This window comes from Heptranchias perlo, chromosome 2, assembly GCF_035084215.1.
Source record: "Heptranchias perlo isolate sHepPer1 chromosome 2, sHepPer1.hap1, whole genome shotgun sequence".
NCBI classification, from domain to species: Eukaryota; Metazoa; Chordata; class Chondrichthyes; order Hexanchiformes; family Hexanchidae; genus Heptranchias; species Heptranchias perlo.
Genome location: NC_090326.1, coordinates 64867794 through 64888628, shown reverse-complemented (window position 1 = coordinate 64888628; position 20835 = coordinate 64867794). Strand labels below are relative to the sequence as shown.

The window sequence follows — 20835 nt, the reverse complement described above, 5'->3', positions numbered from 1 at the left end:
AAAGATGCAGCAGCAGTTCTATGGTGGCATAAACTTGCTGTTATGAACTCAACATACTGTATAAATTAAAGGCATTTGTCACAGTGATAGTAAACACAGTCTTCACCTGATAATTGAATAGAACCTTTATTGCAAAAAGAAAATATTTAGAAATTAATTTGAGCCCAAATCTAAAATGCTGATAATTGTCTTTAACGGGCTTTTTTGAGGTGATATAATGAGCTTCATGCAGAAATCGCTCCAAAAATGAAAAATGCTCTTTCTTTAATCTTTGCTTTCATCTTTTCCTTTAGATTGAAATAGCGAAAGCAGGATTGCAGGCATCATTGTTGGTGAAAGCTCCAGAGACAGGAGAACTGTTTGTGAACTTTGATCCTCAAATCCTAACTTTAATACGTGAAACTGAATGCATGGCTAAGATGGGTCTTGAAATTCCACCATTTGCCAAAATATTTCAGCAGAAACAAGATATCTTTAAAAAGAACTATAACAGACTCCAGGTAATGTCTTAAAGTGTAGCAGGAGATTAAAAATAGACATTTTTACAGCTTACTATATTACTTCCATGAGAGGAGATTTTCTTCTGTGTGTACCTAACAGGCACAGCATACCTGAGGTGCACTGGACCTGAGAGGAAGCAGCTGTCCCTGTTTTTTTTACCCTAGTCTATGCAAATGGATGGGGGGATCGCCAGCTACAGGCCCATCCCCCGATTTTTTAACTAGTTTGTGTATGTTTCAGCTTGCCACCAGGGCTCCAGCATACTCTTCAGTCTGGGGCAGGCTATTGCGCTGGCTTTCTAATGGTTGGATCAATTGGAAAATGGTGCAGGAGCCCTGTAATGCTTCTTTCCACCTCATTATAACACCAACACTGTGCCTGTGCCTACTACAGCTGCAGGCTCATTTACACAGGTTGGGAAAACCCCAGGAAATCCCGGGACAGCGCAATGTGAACGCCCATTCTTCTGGTGCAGGGAAGAGGAAAATCTCTCCTATGGTATTAATTACGCTCTAAATAACACTGCCAGGAAGAAAATGCTCCTTATGATATCTTTGGCATTTACATTTTTAAAAGAACTACAAAAAAGGACAGAAATAAAGATGCTGGTGTTAAAATTAATGATTGTTCTTTGACACTAAGGTAATTGTGACAGTCTTTATACATCTTTTGATAAATGATCATGGTATCAATCATGTGTAACCCAAAATTTTACAGATATGAGAGAATATGTAATGTTAGCAGCTCTTTTAGAAAAGTTAAACACAAGTGACTTCAAACCAAATTAAGTTGACTGTAATGATTCAGGAAGTGATTTTCTTTATTGTAATTTACTGCTGTCTATCTACAAACATACCCTTGCAGTCCAAGCAAATTGAAATGAAATACTGATCTCTTAGTTCCTCACCACAATTTGTTATTGCACACTTTTTTTTTAAACTTAGACCTAATTTGCCTTTTTTTTCCCCCTGATTGCTTGTCATCGTGAGGATTTGAAAACCCCTTATTACTAAATGTTACAGTCAAACCAAGAGTTTGCATTTAAAATGAAAATTTAGATCTGACTTTTATTGTCTCAATTGCTAATAACTTACCTACTTTGTGGTCTAAACAAAGATTTCTTTGCATGTCAGTCACCCCACCCTTACAATATAAATTGTATTCCAGTTTCTTATCATTGAGCCTCTATAAAGCATCTTGTTTTGTCTGTTGATTTTGTGTTTTCTTTATATCACCTTGCTTAAATGTAATAGTGCAACCTATCTGTATTTTGAAAGCTAAATTGTGCTTTCCTTTCCACATACCTTTAGATGACTTTATCAGAAAACAAAAGAGTAAGATCAAAAATTCAGAGTTCATTTGAGCAACTGATGGGTCCTCATTTAGTCAAAGTGGATAATGCAATACAGCCAGGCTTGACTTCTCTCAATTGGACTTCTCTGAACATCAACAAATATCTGAACAGGATTTCTGAAGCTTTAGGTGAGTTTATTTTGTTTTTGTAACACACCTATGACCAATAACTAAAAGTGTGGGCAGATTTCTAAGTGTGCTGCGTGTGGCGAAATTGTAAGCTCATTTATAAAGACTAGGTTTATGATTTTGTTACAGTGCTCAGAGGAAGCCTTATCCAAGCCAATTCAATGGTGGAGGGCATCTCTTCATGATGCCCATTGATCTATCTGAGCAGAAAACAGTAGCCATCTATAGCATTACAGAATCCTTTCATCATGGTTACCTGTAACTACCCTTCAAATTGATTGGACCATGATTGCATCTTAGAGTTGAGACTCAAAAATCTTCTTATCAATAGTAGGAGCATTCATAATAGATGTTTCTATTGGGCCTACAGTCTACAATAGTGACATCTGCACTGTATATGCCATTAATGTTGCTGTGTGCTTAACAGGAGACTTCAGTGCAGACAACCAGTACTGCATGACATCACTCATGGTAGATGACATTGCATAGCTTTCAGTATATGCACGAGGAGTTAAGTGACTGTTCAATATGTTCCTGCTGCTGTCCCAGCCTCCATTTCAAAGCAAGCTCCTAGGGCCTGTTATACCATACAACTCAGGATGGGTCCTCAATGTGCTGGTCATCGGCTTTGTACCAACTGGCCTCTCATCGTTTACCATCACCTCTACCTTTTTTCACCAATGCTCAATTCTTTGACAACATTACTATGTGTAGCTCTGTGTTGGTCCCTGCTTCAAGTGGAGGTGGTAACAGGTAGTCCGTTTTGGGTGCAGCTGGTGATTGACTGGGTTCATTTTGCTTTGTGAAGAGAGAAAACATCAATTATGAGTACGTAAACATACTTAACCATTTAGGTACTATATTGCACTATTATGCATTTGTGCACAATCAGTGTGTATGGACATATGTGATCACATGCAAATCATTAAATCTGGTTAATATGGCACTTGCCACTAGTTCTTTTCCTCCATGGAAATTCCTACAGGATATTCTCTGTCCCTTTGTGGCGTGTATGATGCAGTTTGCATAACCCTACTATTTCCACTTCTGATTCTTTGTTTGCTACATAACTTACTCGCATTCTTTGTGTTAATACAATGTTTTTGCACATATCTTTTCTCAGTACTGTAATCCCTTGTATGTGCTGTATGCTACTACATTAAAGCCATATTCATATTCTTGACTTTTTGCTCTTTCACTTATGCCCCTTCCACAACTGCTCCATAAGAACATAAGAAATAGGAGCAGGAATAGACCATAAGGCCCCTCGAGCTTGCTTCGCCATTCAATAAGAATTCAATAAGGCTGACCTTCGACCTTAACTCCACTTTCCCGCCTGATCCCCATAATCCCTTGATACCCTTAGTGTCCAAGTCCCATAAATAGTGTTAATGCTATTGGTTATATCTTGCCGTGTTTCTGCCTCCTTTGCATACTAAGGAACTGACTTCCCAACGAAATTTGTTTGTATAGCTCTGTTACTGAGCACTTGCAAGGACGACAGTAAAACCCCTTGTTTCTGCCGCTGTTCTGAAAATGGGCCAGTGCCGAAAAATGCTTGGAACTAGGCCCATTTCTATAAAATACATTTATTTTGCTCTGGTTTTAATTTTTGATTCCAGACTTTGAACATATTATTGTTTTAGAAAATTGTGTATGGAAGGTTTTGTTGTACTGACCTTGAAAGTATTGTGTTATTGTTCAGCAAGGGAACAAAGGAAAGATTTAGGTTATTGAAAGCTAATACGTGTGTGATCTTCATAACAAATCGTAGACACCTTAAAGTGGGTTATTACGAACTTTTAAGGGAACTGTTAGCAATTATAAGCCATTATCTTTATAGGTTGTGTAACCCAAATGCATTGTAATCCATAAAAAATGGTTAGTAGCCTTATTTTTTGCCAATCAAAATGGTGACTGGATGTTATTTTCTTGCGGTCAAGTTCATGAAACATATTCGATAGTGATACCTGCAGAAAACTAGCCAATCACAGCGCACGTGTAATGATGTTCCTTTCACATTTCTCAAGTAGCTAAATTGCTGCTTAATAGGCGTAACTGACAAAACATTTGGTAACCCAGTTGTGGAATGTCCAAAACCATTGCATATACTTTCAGTGCAAATGTAGATAATGGCAATATACTCACAAAGTTCTGTCTTCCTAAAAAGAAAGTCCCAGATCTAAAATAGATTTTGGTCCAGTTTAGAGGCTGCAAGATACACTTCCCTTATCAATTGCAGAAAACTCAGTAGGCCAAGTGATGCACATGTTACAGCTGTTTAATATCTTCATATCTACAGCTGTAACATGAGTTTACTATCAAATTACTTGTAGCTTTGTGATCCTGAACCAATATAGAAGAGGTGGGGCTCGATTTTTGGACGTCCGAGCCGGAGGGTTCGTGGCGGTGGGGGGGGCTCCGAAAATCAGGGATTTCCGGGGTAGGTCCGGAGCCCGTCTCCAACCCGCCCACTTCCGGGTTCCCCAATGACGTGCTTAGATGCGCGCGCAGTCCCCGCATGCGGGACTCCCGCCGGCAATTAAAGCCGGCGGGATCCCACTTGAGGCAATTAATGTGGGAGTGTTTCCCCCTACTGGGGGAAACACTCCCAGTTCAAATGGACGTGTTGCAGCCACTAGCCTATGACAGCTGCAAAGGTCCATTTGACAGGTGGTGGGGGTGGGGGGAGACCCTCACTCATTGCAGGAGGCCACTTTGTCACTTTGGACAAAGTTTGGCCTCCACCACCCTCCTCCTAACAATAAAATTCACCAACTTGGAACTTGGAACCTCAATCCCAGTGTGCAGACACATTTACCTACCTTGCGGACCCCCTCGAATGTGCATCGTCTGGATGGGGGCTGCCATAGCTGCAGTCATGACCTCCTCGGAGGACGAACAGCATCACCAGCCTCGCCGGCCACGCCGTCCGCCTCTGACACATGGAGCCCCACAACACAGTGCTGTGACACATCCACCTGCACAGCAGGAGGGAGGGCAACGGCAAAGAGAGATGCGTCGCAGAAGGCACTACCCTCGCCACAGGGTCCACAGACCGAGGCTCAGCTTCCTGGACCTCTCTGAGCAGCAGTGCACACGGAGGCTCAGAGTCACTCGACATGTATTCGTGGACATCTGCAGCCTCCTTCATGCCGAGCTGCTCCCGGCTGGCCCGAGCACCATCTTCTTACCTGTCGCTGTCAAAGTCACCACTGCCCTCAACAACTTCTCCTCCGCTTCCTTCCAGGGTGCCACCGGGGATATCGCTGACGTCTCTCAATCGTCTGCACAAAAGAGCCCTGCAAATACACCTACACCCACTCTGCAGTGACACAATGGGTGGCATCAGTTGTGGGTCTTAATGGTGATCCTCAGGAAAGGGCATTATTGCACAAACCAGACAAGATTTGCAAAGACGTGGCAGTAGTGGTGACAATATAATATGTAATGTGAGTTGATCAGAAATCAAATACAAGCAAAAACCATGACAAACCTTCAAACACCCTTGTGCATCCCCTTCATGCTCATGACACGTTTGCCTTACGCTTCCTACTACATATATGTGATGCATGCCCTGTGGCTGCAGCACAGGTAGTGGCAGGTTGAGTGAGGCTGACTGTGAAAGAGATGCATCAGAGTATGAGACAGAGCCATGAGATTGTATGAGGATTGGGTTGAGTGGTAGTGGTGGGATGAGTACTGGCGAGGTGAGTAAGTGCAGGTAAGATGAGGATGAGCTTTGAGTTGGTGTGAGGAGTGATGTGATAGAGTAGTGTTGGCAGTGCAGAAGGAGATGTGGGGTGGGGGCGGTGATGTGGCAGATGGAGTATAGGGGAATGAGTAAGTGTACTCACTTTGGCTGACCTACTTAGGTCATTGAAACGTTTCCTGCACTGTATGCAGGTGCGTGATATGTTGGTGGTGCTGGTGACCTCCTCTGCCACCTCGAGCCAGGCCTTCGTGGTGGCAGAGACAGGCTACTTCCTCCCGCCCGCCGGGGGGGAAGATCTCTGTTCTCCCCCTCCTCCTCACCCCATCCAGTAGGACCTGGAGTGAGGCATCATTAAACCTGGGAGCAGCCTTCCCCCAGGCAATCCAAGGTAAGTGCCTTCAATTAGGCTGCGATTGAGTGCGGAGCACCCCGAATTCACTGGTCGCGTTACCCACGTGCCCAGTCAACCCCCCGCCTCCCTCCTAATATTGAGCCCGCGATCTTGATGGGTAGCTTACAATATTAAGATTAACTATTGTAAGATGCTTATCAATTATTTTAAAAATTTCATTCCTTTCTATTCCCTTGTATAACTAACCTCTATTCTGAATGTGTGCTCAAGAGTCAGTTTTGATTTACATGGCTCCCTGGCCAATTTTCTCAGGAAAGATCTTCAACATGGCTTTCACAGTCCTTATCAAGCCAGAAGTAGGAGAGTAGCTTTAGATGGCTCACCTGCAGATTTACTTCCCCGACAAGGGAACAACAGACATATACCCTACTGACAGTAGAGATGAAGAATCCAACACATAGGGGAGATTTTACTGGATCGTCTGGGTACAGTCAATATCGGGCAGTCGGAGCTCAAGCCTGTAAAGGAACCCACCTGATCTTCCTCCATTTAAATTAATGAGGAAGATCAGATGTTTTTTTTTCAGGTGTGTATTCCGAACCACCCAGTTTATATTCACTGTGCCTGGACAATCCAGATCCAAGAAAATCTCCCCTAAAAAATCATAGGTGTGACCCTGCCATTCTGTGGCATATTGGAGCACCTACATGCTGTGCCATGCACCACATCAACAATGCTTACTTTATTTTTAGAAATTATCGACAGCCTTTGATAAGAACCTCTTTGGTTTTAACTATCTATGTGACATCCTGCAGATGAACTTGAACTTTTGTTGAATCGTGTGAATGATTTGATAGAATTTCGCATTGATGCGGTACTTCAAGACATGAGCACAACACAGTTATGTAAACTACCAGAGGAAGAGCCTATAATATGTGAAGAATTTGTACAGGCGTCTAAGGTATGTGTAACGCGCTTATGAACTATCCATGTTCAAATTGAAGGAGCCACATAATAGTTTGGTTAATTTTTCTAGGGCCAGGAATTTCTTCAGAGCTGCTCCTGCTCCGCTGCTGTAACTTCACTGGAAGTACGGTGGAAACACTGTTTACACACATAATAGGGGTTTCTTCCGCATTTCCAGTGAAGTTACGGCGAAGGAGCGGGAGCAGCTCTGAGAAAATTTCTGGCCTTGGTGTCTGGTCAGGATTTAAAGACTGCAGCAAGCATATCGATATTGACCTTTACTTTAGGTCATCAAATTGTGGATAACTTCCTGTTGCAACCACTTTATTCATGATATTAGGGGTGTATTACAAGAAATTCCTTCTTATTCTACCTAAAGACACCATTATTATGCTGCTTAATCAAAATAAAATTTTGATTAAACAGCATAAAGATAAAAAGGAAATATAAATGTTTCCAATAACAGTAAGGCTTAACAATTAAATGGAGACAAAACACAGAAGGAAAACGTGACAGGATAGTCCTTTCTAGGTGGCAACTCGTACCTTTTAGTTGCCAAACAACAACAATATGCATTTATATAGCACTCCTCATGTAGAAGAATGGCTCTAAACACTTCAGTAGGGAAAGAGGAGAGCCGAGCAGGAGACTGATAGATTGGAGGCCGGCTGGGTTGGGGGAGCCAAAAGCACAGTCCAAGAGTTAGGGTTTTTAAGAGGTCTTTGAAGAATAAAGAGAAGTAACAAGTCAAAGTGATTTTTGTAGAGTGTTTTGAAGACCAGGTCGTAGTAGCTGAAAGATCAACCTCTGGTGGTGGAGCCGAAGGAGTGGGAATAAGAATAAATCCAGCGTTGGAGAAGGAGAAGGTGCGGGCTGGGATATATGACTCTGATAAGATGAGGTGAAGCTGTTGAGAGATTTGAAAATAAGGCATAGACTTTGAAGTTGATGGGCTAGAGGACAGGGAGCGAATGGAATTTGGCAAGGACAGAGGTGATGATTGTGTGAGACTTTGCATGGAATGAGCCATTGTAGTAGATCTTGGATTTTCCCATAGTGAGGAAGCACCATTACTGTTTGAAGTAGTCAGCATTGATCTGTTGGTGGATAGCCAGGCCAGTCAATTGCAACATGTCTGTAGACCATAGTTGGCTATAAAATGGTTAGACCTTCTTAAAATAGACAAAGTATATGGTCTAGCTACCTTGCCACCATGAGTCTTTGCAGAGATTGGGAGCTTAAATTTTAGCTTTATTTACATCTTTTTAAATTAGATAAATTTGGTGGCGATTCCTGAGGATTTTGCAGTGGTTACTATAACTCTGTAATGCAATAAATTACTCTGAAGTGCAGCGACTGTTGTGAAAGAAAATACAGCAGTCATTTTGTGCGCAACAAGACTGCACAAACATTAATGCAACGAATTACCAGTTAAACTGTTGGTGGTGGTTGAGTGTGAAATGTTGGCCACAAAATCAGGAGAACAGTTCGCTATTCTTCAAATTGTGCAATGGGATCTTTAATCTCCTTCTGAAACACAGGTTTAAGATTTCACCCAACAGCAGCACCTCTGGTGATGCAGTGTACCAGACTGTGAGCTGGGGGTTTTGTGCTCATGTCCTGGAGTGAGGTTTCAAACCACAACCTTTTGGCTCAGAAGCAAGACTGCTACCAACTGAGCCAAGCTGACATTATAGGGAAAGCTTTGGGAAAAAATCTGAGATCTGCCCAGTGAACTGTTGGAAAATCATAATGATAGACTGTGAGGATTAAGGAAAGGGATGTTTAAAAATCAACATGGAGTTTTTTGAAGACAAAACTGGCATGGTGAACAGGAGCAATTTTGTTAATGTTACGTATTTGGATTTTCAGAAAGATTCTAACAAGGTTCTACATCAATGATTAATGGCTAGAGTAAGGAATCATGAATAGGAGGTAACGTAGGTTTTTTGATTGATAATTGGTTTTAAAATGAGAAATTAGATGGTTGCCATGAATATAAACTTTTCAGGCTGGAAAGAGACTATGAACAGGATACCCCATGAGTTGGTCTTAGCAGTCTTGCTATATTTTTATATAGAATTAATGACTTGAATGGCAGTAAGTAAAGTCTCCAAGTTGAATTTAAATCTTTTAAATCACTGGTCAATGGGGGTTATAGTGGATAAATCCTTTGAAACTGTTGATGCAGTACATAGTTGCAGCAAAAATGGCAAGTAGCTTAGTAGTCAGGAGTGGTAATCCTAGCCAATTTCCCCCTCTCTAGTCCATGGGTGCTGAGGCCAACAATATTACTGCTGTCCTGGCTGAGGTCAGCTAACGTGGCACAGGCCAATGATCTGAAACTACGACCTCACTGAAAAATGGCTAAGGTAGTTTGAGGGAAAAAGGGAATACTTGAAAGTGATTTCAGCAGTGTTTTCAGTAATATGAAGGGAATTGACAAAATGGATCCAGGCAAATTGTTCAGTAAGTTAAAATGAACAAATATGAGTTAATGCAAGTTAAAAGTGGGAGGTTAGAAATGAGAGAGGGAGTTAGGCAGAACTTTTTAACCAAACGGTACAAAATATGTGGAATAAATTACCAGGGAAAGCTCGTGAAATGAATGGTATAAATGGGTTCAAGAAACAAGTAGATGTGTTTCTTAAGACGAAAGGGATTGAGGGATATGGGGTGTATTTTCCAATTGGCAATGTTCAGGTGAGAACACTTAGCATGCTCACACTGCATTCCTCTATGTATGTGTGTTAGTATTAAGCAGGCAGTAACATGAAGTAACCGGTTAATGCCTGACTAAAAATCATACACAGAGGAATGTTAATAAGTGTATTAAATGTTTGTACCTACAACTCGTCAATTGGAAAAAATACCTGCTAGTGAGAGAGAAAGTGCATAAAGTTAATTATTGGAAAAGGGAACATACTTGTTGGACCTAATGGCCTTTTACCATTCTTAAAATTTCTTGTGCCCCTATGTTGTTATGTAAATGCCAGCTGATTAAGGGTGTGCAATTATAGCAATAATACACCTATATTACTGTTAGGCATATACTAGCTGATTAAGGGTGTGCAGGTATAGTAAAAATACACCTATATTACTGTCAGGCATATACTAGCTGATTAAAGGCATGTAAATATAGTAATAATACACCTGGGCACATACCAGGAGCAGCAGTTTCCCAATTCAGCACCTTTCACACATTAGTGATTTTAACGTATGTCATTTTGTGACAGGAATTGTGCGTGAAGGCTGCCCAAACACTGCACTGTAAAAGTTCTTTGGTTGAGGAAGCAGCTAATGAACTTATAAACACATTACTGGATTTGGAGCCTTCGAGTAAAGGGGAGGAGGAAAAGTCCAAAGGTGGTAGTGGAAATGGGCACCAAAAAGAACTTGATGATAATGAAGGTAAGAAATAAAAATATAAAGAGATTAAAGTTTGGGAGCAAATTCTACATAAATTAGGAAAAGGCAACAGGCCTTTATCACTTTTATTTTTCATAGTTCAATTGTGCAGGAATGACAGAAGATGTGGTATAGTTATAGTTTTTATTAATGCAGTTTATTGCAAACAATTTTTAAAGTTAGTATTTCATAAAAATTAACAAAAGACACAACATAGACAATAATTTGCACTATGATATTTGTGTAAATACATTGTTAGTGAAAAAAATAGAACAACTATAATCCGTCAAATATTTCTTACAGCTGAAGAAAGAAAATTTGAGAAACGCTCTTTCTCCCATAATGCAAGCCAGATAAGCAATGGCCCCCCATCTCCATTAACAAAAAGGAAAAAGAAAGACATGATGGAGATACTAGAAGAAGAAGCACAGGAACTGTTGTCCTACTTCAGCCACCGCAATGTGGATGCATTGCTGAAGGTCACCCGCAACACTCTAGAGACCATTCGCAAACGCATTCATTCATCATCACTCCCTTATTTTATAGGTATGGTGTCTGTCATTTTGTCTATTAACTATCTGATTTCTGCTGCAGATCCCAAAGGAATTTTAGATCTGCATATGGACTGTTTATTGTGGTTTGTCTGAGCTAAGCATAAGTAAAAACAAAGTAAAGACTAAGTCAGTGCGGTGCAAACAACATCCCATTAGCAGCTCAAGTGGGATACTGCAGATCCTGTAGCTGCTTACTTCGCAATGATGGGTGCTGGCAGATTTTTACACACATGCTCAAATACTTATACAGAGCGCAGGTTAATAGCTTGCATGAATTTGTTGATTTGAGAAAAACTGACAGAATACCAATAAAAATAGAGCAATGGGTGCATTTTATTAAAAAAATAATCTGAAATATATATTCAATTTAGATTATTGGCCATCAAAATTTGCAGATAAAGAGACAAAGTGATGTGAGACCACCTCTTGGTAATCTTGCTTTCATTAAGATCAGCCTGTAGCAGCAATGTTACAGTGCAGTTTTGTTGTGGAAATAATAAAACTACATAATTTCCAAAGCAGTTTTTAAAAATCTTCTTAGCGGCAGACTGGCCTCCTTTAACTTTTTCAATACATATTTTGATTTTTCAAATAGAAAATGGCCACTCCAGTAAACAGAAGCAGTCGAGCCATCCTATCTTCAGAACTAACATTACACTGTCTATTCCCAATATAACTATGATACCTGCACTGGATGAAGTACAACAAGCTCTGAATAGAACAGTGGAGTATATCATCAGTGTCTCCAGAGGAGTTGGCCAGTGGAGTAGAGAGAGAATTTCAAAGGTTTGCTTTGATCTTTATAATAACTTTATTTTCTGCCTGCTGAATAGTATTCTATATCAGTGTCCATTTTCTACTAATAATTGCTTCTTCTTACATGTGTAGAAAAAAATGAATGAAAGAAAGATTGTAGCAATGAGGCGTGGCAGCAGAGACAGTGATTCTGAAGATGGAGCACCAGAAACTACAATCAGAAGTGTTCTCGGTAACACAAATTTCAAGTGCTCCAAATTATTACAAAATGCATGCAATCATTGATTCGTAGAACGTAACAGCACAGAAAGAGGACTGAAAGAGCAATCCACTGAGTCCAAGTCCCATGCCCTTGCCCCATAAATCTTTGATTTTCAAATTATTATAACTTTAGAAGCATATGTGTTGGAGAATATCTTTAACTGCAGTCTCATGAAGTTGGGTCTGAAAATCAAAGCACTCAGCTTTGTCAGTGGCAGGTGCTTCAATGAGCAGCTGAAGAGAAACAGAAAGTATTGACATCTTTTCAGTTCTGTATTTGTCCACATTTTGGTAAAGTCATTAGTCATTTTCACATATCTGTACTAGCTGGTACAATCAAAAATAAAATTTCTTCCACCAGGTAAGACTGAAATCAAGTTGATGTTGGGACAGGGAGTACTTAACATGAAAGTGTTTCCACATGCAGTAATGTGCCACTTTATTAAACCTTATTTATTTACTGATATCTGGAATGCATTATTTAGTAAATATATATGTAGCTCATTTTAGTGTATCTTCCTGATGTGTATATAAGCTACAAGTGAACAAGAGCTGATTGCCACAATGTAATCTCCTTTAATTGGTTGTCTACTCTTTTAGATGGCAGCATCTCAGATATCTCTGCATCTGTGAACTTGCTCATCCCTGTCCAAATGAAGAACTACTACAAATGTGTTTCAGAGAACAAGGAGATCATTAAACTAGGATCTGTGCTTAGTACAGCCATTAATTCCACTAAAAAGGTAACTTTGCTTCTTTTGAGAGCTGGGTGGAGTGGAAGATTTATGTCAAATTTGCTATATATGCACGTTAAAAAGTGGTAAATGTTACAAATTAGTACACGTATCAGGAATTCAGATGTGGAGGTCTGCATGCCTGCATGGTTTTCTGTCCATTGATTTTCCAATGTGAGCAGCTCTGCACTGGGTGTGATGAATGGCAACATTTATCCTATGCAATTAAACTAGTGTTTACTGTGGGACCAATTATAAGTGGCATAATATTTTAAAACATCTTAGTAAGAATCATAGAATGCTTTAGTGTTCTGTGTAAAATGAGGAAATTTCTAGTTAATTATAACTGTAGGGGCAAAAGAGGGAGAAAACAGTAGACGGAGCCCTGGTTTAACTGATTAGTGAACTGTTAATGAAGTGTGAAAGTATTGGTGGCTGGGTGCGTTTTAATTGGCTTTTTTTTAAGTGATATTTGTGTTTGAATTGGCTGATTTAGAAAGCAGCAAAGCGATTAGCAAGAGTTTGACTTGAACTGGAGTTTAACACTGAAGCGCGTCTGGATTAGTCTGTTTGCGATGTGTACATGTTGTGTGAGAGATTGCAGTCCCTCTTCCACTATTTGAAGGTAGTCATGATGTGGAGATGCCGGTGATGGACTGGGGTTGACAATTGTAAACAATTTTACAACACCAAGTTATAGTCCAGCAATTTTATTTTAAATTCACAAGCTTTCGGAGGCTTCCTCCTTCGTCAAGTGAAGATCGTTCACCTGAACATCGTTCACCTGACGAAGGAGGAAGCCTCCGAAAGCTTGTGAATTTAAAATAAAATTGCTGGACTATAACTTGATGTTGTAAAATTGTTTACAACTATTTGAAGGGGCTGCTCCTCAATTTCTGGCTCCTGATTTTTGGCCACCCGGTGAGGAGGGGGGTAAGCAAGTCAGGGGATCACCTCGTGGGTCTGCTCCTGGGCCTGGCCAAGGTGACCATCTGCAGGTCCAGGTTAGACGTGGCCTATGGGGACGGTCGCTCCGGCTGCCAGCCTTTCTTCCGCGGCATTCTCTGCACCCGGGTGGCCCTGGTGAAGGAGGGCGCGGTGTCTTGAGGCCTTCCGTGACCAGTGGACACCGCAGGGACTGGAATGCATAGTAGACACTGATAATAATGTTGTTATTTAATTTGCTAAGTTTCCTTTGTCTTTTGTATGATTTGGGTGTTTATTAGTTGTCCCCCTCAGGTGCACTGTTGTTAGATTTCTTTTATTTTGGGTTGATGACACTGTGTCTAAAATTGAAAGACATAAAAAGCACTGAAGGGTAGTTGGCTTGAAGCAACTTATATTTAGTTTTAGAATCCATTTAGTACAGCAGGACAGTGGAAGCCAGTATTGTGTGAACTTGTGTGATGTGGGAGTTTCTGAAAACCATCAGTGTCCAGGACAAGCAAAGGTGCAACAAGGTAGACTTGATTGAGTTCAAACTCACTGAGCTTGAGAGACAGTTGGAGACATTTCACACGATATGGGAGGGGAAAGGTTTCTGGAGCACACATGGCAAAACGAGGACAACCCACAGCTAGAGTGGAATAAAGCAGAGAAAGGGAAGTCAGTGACCATTTGCTGGGAGGGAGAAAGGACTTGGGGTCATTGTACATTGGGACATATCCGGGGCTGTTTAAGTACAACTAGTGACATGTCATGGATTACCGTGGTCTCGTGGAGCTGATTGATTTAGAGAGTCTGGGAGGAATTTGCCAGGGATTTTCTGAAATTTGCCACATTTCCCTATTTTTGCCCCTCCCAGAAGGCTATGTAAGAGATTGCAGAGTCTAACAGATAAGGTGAGCAGTGAAGGACCTGACGGTCTTTTCTTACCTTTCTTTTCACATATTCTATATAACAACAACAACTTGCATTTATATAGCACCTTTAACGTAGTAAAAGTCCCAAGTTACTTCACAGCAGCGATTATCAGACAAAATTTGACACCAAGTCAAATAAAGAAATAGTAGGATAGGTGACCAAAAGCTTGGTCAAAGAGGTAGATTTTAAGGAGCGTCTTAAATGATAAGGGAAAGGTAGAGAGGCGGAGAGATTTAGAGAGGGAATTTCAGAGCTTAGGCCTAGGCAGCTGAAAGCATGGCCACCAATGGTGGAGCGAAGAAAATTGGGGATGCGCAAGAGGCAACTATTATTACCCATATAATTGTTTATTGTAACTTGATATTACTGCAGATGAATGTAATTGTTTACATGTTAAGATTTTCTGTGTGATCTACTGGTAAGAAAATGTGATAAAATATTGAAAACTCCTACCTTAGACATTTCTGTGTAATGTTTAGATTAGTCTAGCCAAGGAGATGAACACAGCAAGCAGTTGCAAGCTTTCAGGCTTCAGTTATTGTAGCTTAAGCTACCTAGTCTGCAAGAAGGTTATGCACACTGTAAATGAATACAGTGGAACCTCCACTTTTGACACTCCCAATCATCTGCTGTCCTGATCGTCTACTAGAATTTAAGGAGGCAAAGCCTTGGATGAGAGGTTGCTTCATTGTACAGCTTGTTTATACCAACTTACTCCTGTCTGATGCAAATCAATCTCTCAGCCCAAGAAAGATCAAATTCAATTTATGTTATTTGTACTGCGTTTATATTCATTCCTGTGCTTCAGTTATTGTACTACCAAAAACGCAAGACCAACATTTGGGCATACTGATTATCTATGAATTCACAGTATCAACCAGCAGGGTCCCCCCCCATTATGGTAGATAATAGACGTTTCACTTTACTCAAGGGAACACGCAAAAGAAAGCATATGAAAAAAGAATATGTATATGTAGTGCCTTTCACTTCTTCAGGATGACCCAAAGCATTTCACAGCCAATGAATTATTTTGAAGTGCAGCCACTGTTGTTATGTAGGCAAACACAGCAGCCAATTTGAGCCCAGCAAGATCCCACAAACAGCAGGGATAAATGACCAGTTAATCTGCAGTTGATCGAGGGATAAATGTTGGCCAGGGCATCAGGAGAACTCCCCAGCTCTTCTTCAAATAGTGCCATGGGATCTTATACGTCCACCTGAACGGGTAGATGGGTCTCTAACTACCTTTCTGTAAACTTTATCATAAATCAAGTATGTTGGAGAATGTAGTAGTAGCATTTCCTCAGCCCCTGTTTACTGACCATCTTTCTCACCTTTTCCACTAAAGGAGGTTCTTACCGCTCTGGAACAGTTCAATTGTTACCATCATATCTGGCAGAGAGAGAGGGAAGAGACCATTCAGGACTTTATGAAAGGGAGCCCTCTGCTGTCTGAGTTTGAATCACAGATTCTTTACTATCGGAATTTGGAATCAAAGATCAATTCTGAGCTGGAATACATTTGTGTTGGAGCATTGGCACTTTACACTGGTAATTAAAAATATTACAGTTTAATAATAATCCATTCATTTGCAGCAAACATCATAGTATTTTTTAAAAGGAAAAGCCCTGTGAATATGCATTATTTTATAAATTGTTTCTCCTGATGAATCTAAGATGGTGTGCGTTCTTAGTATATGGAAAGTTACCTGGAATAGATATTTTTAAGTGTCCCATTTCTGAGGTACCGTACTTGCTGCATTTTCTAATCAATGGAGCTTATATGGGATGCTTTTTCCTGTTCGATTATTCACCTAAGTTGCTCAGTGGCAAGTGGACTCGAGTTAGTGGATCAATGTTGGGGTAAGGAATTTGATATTTTTAAATCAATGTCAATCAATACTTTTATGGCAATATTTTTTTCAGTATACTGTGGGTAAGGACTTTTGAAAAGAAACCTCCCCTCCATATTTTTCTTAAGGAATATCCCAGGGAAGTTTTGCAAAAGTCATATTTGTGTTCTGAACCCTGGTAACTAAAAATAAAAAGGGAAAACTGTCTTCAGTTCTGATGAAGGATACGCATGTGCAATATATTATCCGGATTTTTCTTGTTCTCGGTACCTTCAAGTTTTTTTTGTAAAAACCTACATAGCTCCATGTACAAGCAAAAGTAAACTATAATGATGATGCAGATCCCAATATAGAGGATGGCTGTTGGTGCAATTAATGGGATAAGGCTCAGAAATACAATTTCTGTGAATGATAACAAAAATATTTATTTAAAGGAGATTTTTAAATGGATATTGGGCTATTAGCATGATGTCTAGAACAGTGAAATTAGTGAAACAGTGCACTATTTGCATCAGGACACATATTTCATCCACTGTGTGGAAATGCACATTGCTTGTCAGCAGCTGACACACCTCCAGAGCTTTATATGAAACAACTTCATGATATCAAGGCGAGTGTCTCACCTCCTGACTCCCCAAAGCCTTTCCACCATCTACAAGGCACAAGTCAGGAGTGTGATGGAATACTCTCCACTTGCCTGGATGAGTGCAGCTCCAACAACACTCAAGAAGCTCGACACCATCCAGGACAAAGCAGCCTGCTTGATTGGCACCCCATCCACCACCCTAAACATTCACTCCCTTCACCACTGACGCACAGTGGCTGCAGTGTGTACCATCCACAGGATGCACTGCAGCAACTCACCAAGGCTTCTTCGACAGCACCTCCCAAACCTGCGACCTCTACCACCTAGAAGGACAAGAGCAGCAGGTACATAGGAACAACACCACCTGCACGTTCCCCTCCAAGTCACACACCATCCCGACTTGGAAATATATCGCTGTTCCTTCATCGTCGCTGGGTCAAAATCCTGGAACTCCCTTCCTAACAGCACTGTGGGAGAACCTTCACCAAACGGACTGCAGCGGTTCAAGAAGGCGGCTCTTGGGCAATTAGGGATGGGCAATAAATGCTGGCCTCGCCAGCGACGCCCACATCCCATGAACGAATTTTTAAAAATGACATTATCACTTTGGGGTGTTTACTGGGGCTAAATAGCACACTGAATTCTGAACCCAGTGTTCTAAATTCATGGTGTTAACTTATTGAATAATTGAAATTGGGCCAAATTTGACACTTTGGATTTAAGTTTGTCAGACCCTATAGAAAAACAGATGGACAGCTCTCATGTTGAGAGTGATAATATTCTCTTGAGTATGTAGGGTGACATTTCAATCATGTATGTTTGCCTGCTGTCATTGCAGCAGACAGAAAGCAAGTGATGTGTTTTTTATTAAATCATTTGTTTTACAGTTTTAAGTCTATGGCTAACCAGCAGTATACAAATAATCAGATTTTAAAATGTTTTAAAACTTATTTTCAAAAAATGATATACTTTGTTACAGAAGGGAGCATTATTATACCAGTTTGGTCTCTTGAAGCTGATAGAGAGACCTTGAATGCCTAATGACGGGGGAGGATCTGTTATGGAGATATGGGGTAAATTTTCAACTTGCTGTCTGGGTGTAAAACTGGCGTTGTGGATCGATATTAAAAACTGCCCAATTTTAATTTCCATTTATTTCTTGGCACTTCAATCCCAACATCATAGAACAAATTAACCTAAGCCAAGGAGTACAGATAACAACCATTGTCATGTTGACTTGTTTTTTGCAGGGTTCAAATTCAGACTTTGATGCAAATTTCAGTTTCTGTGAAAGCAAATCTAAATCCAAGTCAGAATTAACAGCCAGCAATATAGGAAGGCACATGCATTTATTTGGTTAGCAAGTATGTCCTATTCATCTGAGGCCAATAGAGTAGTACAGTCATTATGAGTAGAGCATTACAAAGTTGTTGCATTTTTCAGCTGATCTCAAAATGGCGTTAACTTCAGAAACCAAAGCTTGGATGACTGATTTGGGTCGACATTGCAATAAAAAATATCTGACTGAGATGGAGAACATTTTTACATTCATAGAAGAAGTCAGTAAAAAACTGAATCGACCTATCAAGGACTTGGATGATATTCGAATAGCCATGGCTGCACTCAAAGAAATAAGAGAGCAGCAAATTTCCATTGACTTCCAAGTGGGACCCATTGAGGTAAATCTTTGTTTCAGTTTGGAATTGCTTGATTCCTTTTATCTGCTTGCTTATACGAGAAAAACAACATATAAAAGATGTTACTAGAAAATAACAGATGGTGAGGAACATATAGCACACAAAGATTTTTTTATCGATGTCAGCTGAATCCTATAAATGTGTTACACCAATGATTTTTCCCTGTTGGGGAAAGTATATATTGTACAATTGAAATTGTATCATACTGCAATTCTTGGTGCAGCATTGCAATGTAATGCTGCTGGTTCAGGATGGTATTGGAGGAAATCTAAGAACTCCCAAAAGGAAGGTTTTGCTTTGTTTCACTTTGCTTCAGTGACGGGTGCAAAGCATGTTCCAACCCCTTTTTTTCCAAAGTTTTTATAGAGCCTTTAACCATTTGAAAAGTGAGACTGTTACCATAATTTTTTTCAACTAGAAGAAACTGATGTGATGCATGCAAGCAGTGTGACTATGGCTCCCCGATCACAACACTGCTGAATGTTGTTGGTACTGCAGTTCTACGCCCAGTATAGAGAGCATTAATGAGCCCTCCCATTCAATTTCTGCCATTGGAGTTCTTCACATTTTCAGTTATTTTCCTGTCTTGTAGCTAGTCACAGCCATTATATTAAATCAAACTGTGCCATGCAAATTATTTCTGCCATTTTGATAGGAATCCTATGCGATGCTAAACAAATATGAATTGCTTGTGGCCAAGGAAGAAATAGAGAAGGTGGACACTCTTCGTTACACTTGGGAAAAACTGCTAGTGCGTGCAAGTGAGATTCAGAATGTACTAGTTGCCTTGCAGCCAAATTTCAGAGGAGAACTGATCAGCAATGTGCAGACATTCATCGAAGATTGTAATCAGTTTTATGTAGACTATGAAAAGGTACGCCTAAATAAAAATTAGTGCGAGTGAATCAACATCTATGCTTTGCTGACTTAAATATATATATTCTGTATTTAAAATTCATTTCAGTTTTACTTTCCATGTAATCTATTTTGAAAACCATTAACTGTTAAACATATTAAGGTTTTCAAATTGCAAGAAATGTGGAATGATATATTTTAAAAATTTTGATCTTATGGCAACAGCTCAAAATGTACAAATGTGATCACTTCGTGATAATAAGCATTTGGAAACTTTAACTATTATAACATTTCGTGATACTTAACTGTTCTACAGTGAAAAGATTGGCTCTTTAGTAAGTTTTATTTTTATTTACTTTACTACAGGAAGGACCAATGGTTATATGTTTGGCTCCACAGGATGCAAGTGACAGGCTCATAATTTTTCAGGTATGTTCCCACCTGTTATGGCCACAGCATTTATGGACATTTTCTATGTATGGTCCATAGATTCCTAGGTTTTATTGAATTCAGTTTCATAACTCACTATGGTGGGTTTTGAACTCTCAAATCTCCAGGCTGCTAGACTAGTACTCTAATCACTATAATGACAATTCAGCTCATAGCATAACAGAAGCATAAAAGGTGCTGGGGAGCATCACATTTTTACAAATTTTCCTTCCCTCCTTCTAGAGAAACATGGGCCCCAATATTTACAGGGAGGGAGCTGGGGAGGCCAAAGACGGCTGAAGAACCCGGCAAGGCTGAGGATGTGGAGGTCCTGCCGAACTTAATGGCAGGACCTCATTATCATTTTTTTTGATCCGTTTCCCACCTGGCAGCTGGCCAAATTGACAGCCTGGCCAGCGGCTGGGAGTGAAAACCAACGGCAGTAGGCCACAGCCGGGGACCCTTGGGGACCTCTCTGGCAATCGGGTGGGGTGGGGGAGGAGAGATCAGACATTGCGGTGTGGGTGGGGGGTTGGAGAGAGAGGAGATCAGACATTATGGCTTGGAGGAGGAGATCAGACATTGCGCCTTGGAGGGAGAGCGAGGCTGCAATGAGCAGCAGGGAGGCTGAAGGCTTCCTTAAGTGGCCGGTGGGGGAGCGCTCCTGCTTCACAAGGAGTACTGGAAGAGGCACTTACCTTGTGGAGCCGGCAGTTCCCACTTCCCTTTCATTGCTGGGAAACCCATGCAGCAACAGTGAATTTTAAATCGGGTTCCCAATTGCACAGTGGGAGCCCGATTTAAATGTGTTAATGAAGTGTCCC

At 40.5% G+C, this 20835-nt stretch overlaps 1 protein-coding gene across 1 annotated transcript in view; it reads left to right on the top strand.

Annotated features, from left to right (window-relative positions):
* dnah5 (dynein, axonemal, heavy chain 5) overlaps nt 1–20835 on the top strand; it is a 227265-nt gene that overhangs the window by 35789 nt on the left and 170641 nt on the right. The window contains exons 14-25 of the mRNA XM_067995817.1: nt 294–500; nt 1812–1983; nt 6866–7011; nt 10253–10427; nt 10728–10970; nt 11574–11764; nt 11867–11966; nt 12596–12738; nt 15941–16142; nt 18474–18709; nt 19383–19601; nt 19949–20011. Coding sequence (XP_067851918.1) covers nt 294–500; nt 1812–1983; nt 6866–7011; nt 10253–10427; nt 10728–10970; nt 11574–11764; nt 11867–11966; nt 12596–12738; nt 15941–16142; nt 18474–18709; nt 19383–19601; nt 19949–20011 — 2097 coding nt within the window. The remainder of the gene's footprint in view (nt 1–293; nt 501–1811; nt 1984–6865; nt 7012–10252; nt 10428–10727; nt 10971–11573; nt 11765–11866; nt 11967–12595; nt 12739–15940; nt 16143–18473; nt 18710–19382; nt 19602–19948; nt 20012–20835) is intronic.